The following is a 3,595-nucleotide window of genomic DNA, read 5'->3' on the forward strand; positions in this document are numbered from 1 at the left end:
CTGATTGTCTACTTTACCAGACGGTGTTATGCACTGAGCTTTAAGTATTCCCCGTGGTGCCGAGAGAACACAGAAGTAGGAACGTCACCTTGTTTACTAACTGAATATAACTAACTCGAGTTGTTGTGCAAACTTTGTTGCTGTTGTTTTTTTTTCAACCGGGTGTATAGATTAATATATAAAAGGGCAGCGAGATCAGAACGCAGGCGACTGGCGCATCGTGAAAGGAGTGCGGTACATTTTGTACAATACCGGAAAATGGCTCTGCCGCCAATCCGGCAAGTAAGGATTATATTTTACCCTATTATCGCAGCTTTCGGTGTTCCAGGTAAGTCGACACATCCTCTGTCTGAAATGTTAGGGACGGTCTCTATTACCAGTCATTTCACTGGGTGTTGTTTATCGGCGAAACCAGCCCAGCGCGGAGACACGGCAGACTACTGCTGCTGAACGGTTCGCCTCCGCTCTATGCGCTGATGCAGGGTCAACTTCACTGCGCTACAGTCCCTCCAAAGTTCAGCGCAAACGATGCTGCTGAAATTCAGAGAGATCAATCCTCTCCGCTGTTGACCACTGTCAGCGTAAATTTGATACCGCGGACTGTTGCAGATTGAAATATATTTTATGTCCTAACTTTTGCTGAAGGAGCAGTAGAACAGTACGATCTGTGGGAACATTGTGGATTGTACCAACAACGGCTGTAGCTGAATTCTCTCTCTCTCTCTCGCTCTTTTTCTCTCTCTCTCTCTCTCTCTCCCCCTCCTTATCTCGTTCTCTCTCTCTATCTCGCTCTCTCTCGTACTGTCTCTCTGTCTCCGTGCCTCTCCCTTTCTCTCTCTCTCTCTCTCTCTCTCTCTCTCTCTCTCTCTCTCTCTCTCTCTCTCTCTCTTTCTCTCTCTCTCTCTCTCTGTCTGTCTCCCTCCCTCCCTCCCTCTCGCTCACCAGCTCTCGCCCTCTCCTTCCCCCGCCCCCCGCCTTTGGGGATTTCCGATCAAACCTTTGATTATATGTCTTACACGTACCAGTTGGGAATGTAGTAAATATAGATAGCACAAGAATGTGGTGTCCAGCTGGGGATTTGAATTAATTTCTCCCTATTGCACTTTTAAGATGATAATGAATGTGATCAAAAATGACGGATATATCCAAGTGGAAGAGCTTATTTATTGATAGACGTTTTCTGAAACTATTTCGAATTCAAGCTAGATTGTGTACAAGCGACCTTGGACGAGTCAGTGAATTCCGATTCCGTTCACCAGGCCCTGCGCTCATTCATTGACTAAACGGAGGGAACGAGTACATCGGTTTCACCATGGGACTGATGACCGACAGCGGGCACGACTCCTCTTACTCCGGGCCAGTAGCGGCTCAATAATACTGAGAGTTCCGTTGAGTGGAATCTGTCGGCTGCACATCAGCCGATCCTCCTACAGCTACTGTGTTCAGCTCTCTCACGGCTCTCATTCCCTCCGGCTGGTGCCTGAATGGGGCTTCGAGGGTAAGAGCCAATGAAATGATGGTCGCACGGGTAGGGAATGTAGGGCGCAAGGGAGGTACGGGAGAAGATGGTGATCTCCACTATTTTTCTGGGTTGCGATGACGAATGAGCAGCAGTGCTGCCCCCTATCGGTTACATCGCCAAGGTGACATGGATAGCACGTCACCAGCAACTTAACCAGGATCAGTGCTGCCCCCTATCGGTTACATCGCCAAGGTGACATGGACAGCACGTCACTCGCAACTTAACCAGCAGCAAATGCGTAGTTCGGCTGCAGACCATTTTAGATCACTGAATGAGGAGTTTTTATTCCCTCTTGAAATATATTTCCCCGGTATTATGTTGATCACTGTCGGAATAGTATTTTCACATTGGATTCCGAGAACGCTTCTCCTCGCCCTGTTTGTAACTCACAATTTGTGACTCTTTCCCTAGCGAACCTATTGACAATGGTGGTGCTCCTCCGAGGGAATTGCGGCCTTTCTAAATGTATATCCCACTACATGGTTGCCATGGCAATGACAGATCTCCTGGTGCTGATGTTCTGTGTAATTGCGTACCATATCGTCATGTACCAGTTTCCATTCTCCTTCTTGTCCTACGCATCCGCCTGTAAGGTTGTCCTCTACTTCATGTCGACCAGCCTACAAACCTCGGTCTGGTACACTGTCTTGTTCACAGTCGATCGGTTTGTAGCGATCTGTTGTCAGAAGCTTAAAGCGAAATATTGCACAGTGAGGACAGCTGTTGCCGGCATTATATCCGTGGCGCTCCTGGTGCATTTAGAGTGTGTCCCGTATCTATTTGAGTATAAACCTGTGCGTGTAGTTTACGGTATTCAATGGGGCTGTCAGCCGAGCTCGTGGTTCATGACGTCTCTTGTGGGAGTCACATTCTCCTTTCTGCAGAGTATTTTAACGTCTATATTACCTTTTCTTCTGATAGCCCTGTTTAACTGTCTGACAGTGAGGCGCATTTTATTGGCCAGTAAACTGCGCCGCGGATTGCGCGGTCACAGCAGTCAAACACAGAAGGATCCGGAGATGGAAAGCCGCCGGAAATCCATCATTTTACTCTTTACTGTGTCCGGCAGTTTCATTTTGTTGTGGCTGACGGCCGCCGTGAGCTTTATGACCACCCGACTCGCAGGAACCGCGCATTACGATGGTGATTACACCGACTCGGCCTATGTCGCCACTGAAGCCGGCTACATGCTCATGTATCTGAGTTCCTGCACGAACGCCTGCATTTATACAGCGACTCAGACTAAGTTTAGAGAAGAAGTGCGGCTGGTGTTAAAATCTCCTTGGACTTTGTTTTTAATATTGGTTAAAAAACACATGTAAAGCAAAGCACATGTTCCTAAAGCTTGAATGTTCTTTAAGTACTAATTCTCCGGGTCGGGCATCCGTCATTGGGTCGCGATGTACATCTGGGTTTCATGTGTTTAAGTATAATGCGTCTCGCTATCAAATTGCCATGGAATAAAATAACACTCAAATTAATTTCAATGCAGGAGCGTCCTTGGTAGCCGAAGCTTCATCAACAATCCCGGTATCCGATCGCTCAGTTGATTTCATTCACTCGTTGCGTTTGACAGCTGCGTTGACATTCAGGGCTCATTCGGCCGCAGGGTAACTCGGGTAAAGGTGGAGTCATCGCAATGACTTTTACACTGGCACTGGAGATTCGCTGCGGTCAGCGCTGTGACAGAGCCGCCTTCTTGTAGATTGCAGTGGGGAATCAATATTGCATAGATTCTGCCCCAGCCCGACTATGCCAATCCCCAGAGCCATGATACAGCCCGTATCACTCTCTACTTTTGTTAACCAAGGGTTATCCAGACACGTTTCCATTATTTTATTATTACCTGCATCCAGCGTGTCTGCTGTAGACATAACCACGCAGCACCGGGCGAAAAAAAGAATATCTTCAGATCTGTGTATGGATATGCCTGTAGTTTAGGTCACTGTTGACGTAGGAAAAGACAAAGTTGTTGGATATCTGTACAATATACACCTCCTCATAATTGTATAAACTTCTACAAGGACCCTTCACTTTATTTTCTACTTCAGAAAATCAAATTTCTCCTTATAG

At 47.1% G+C, this 3,595-nt stretch overlaps 1 protein-coding gene across 1 annotated transcript; it reads left to right on the forward strand.

Moving 5' to 3' along the window:
• Positions 1 to 258: 258 nt before the first annotated feature.
• On the forward strand, positions 259 to 2,844 carry LOC140207896 (probable G-protein coupled receptor 139). The gene is made up of 2 exons (XM_072276438.1): positions 259 to 328; positions 1,934 to 2,844. The coding sequence occupies exons 1-2, from the start codon at positions 259 to 261 to the stop codon at positions 2,842 to 2,844; spliced, it is 981 nt and encodes a 326-aa protein (XP_072132539.1).
• The last annotated feature ends 751 nt before the right edge of the window (positions 2,845 to 3,595 follow it).

This window comes from Mobula birostris, chromosome 13, assembly GCF_030028105.1.
Source record: "Mobula birostris isolate sMobBir1 chromosome 13, sMobBir1.hap1, whole genome shotgun sequence".
NCBI lineage: Eukaryota > Metazoa > Chordata > Chondrichthyes > Myliobatiformes > Myliobatidae > Mobula > Mobula birostris.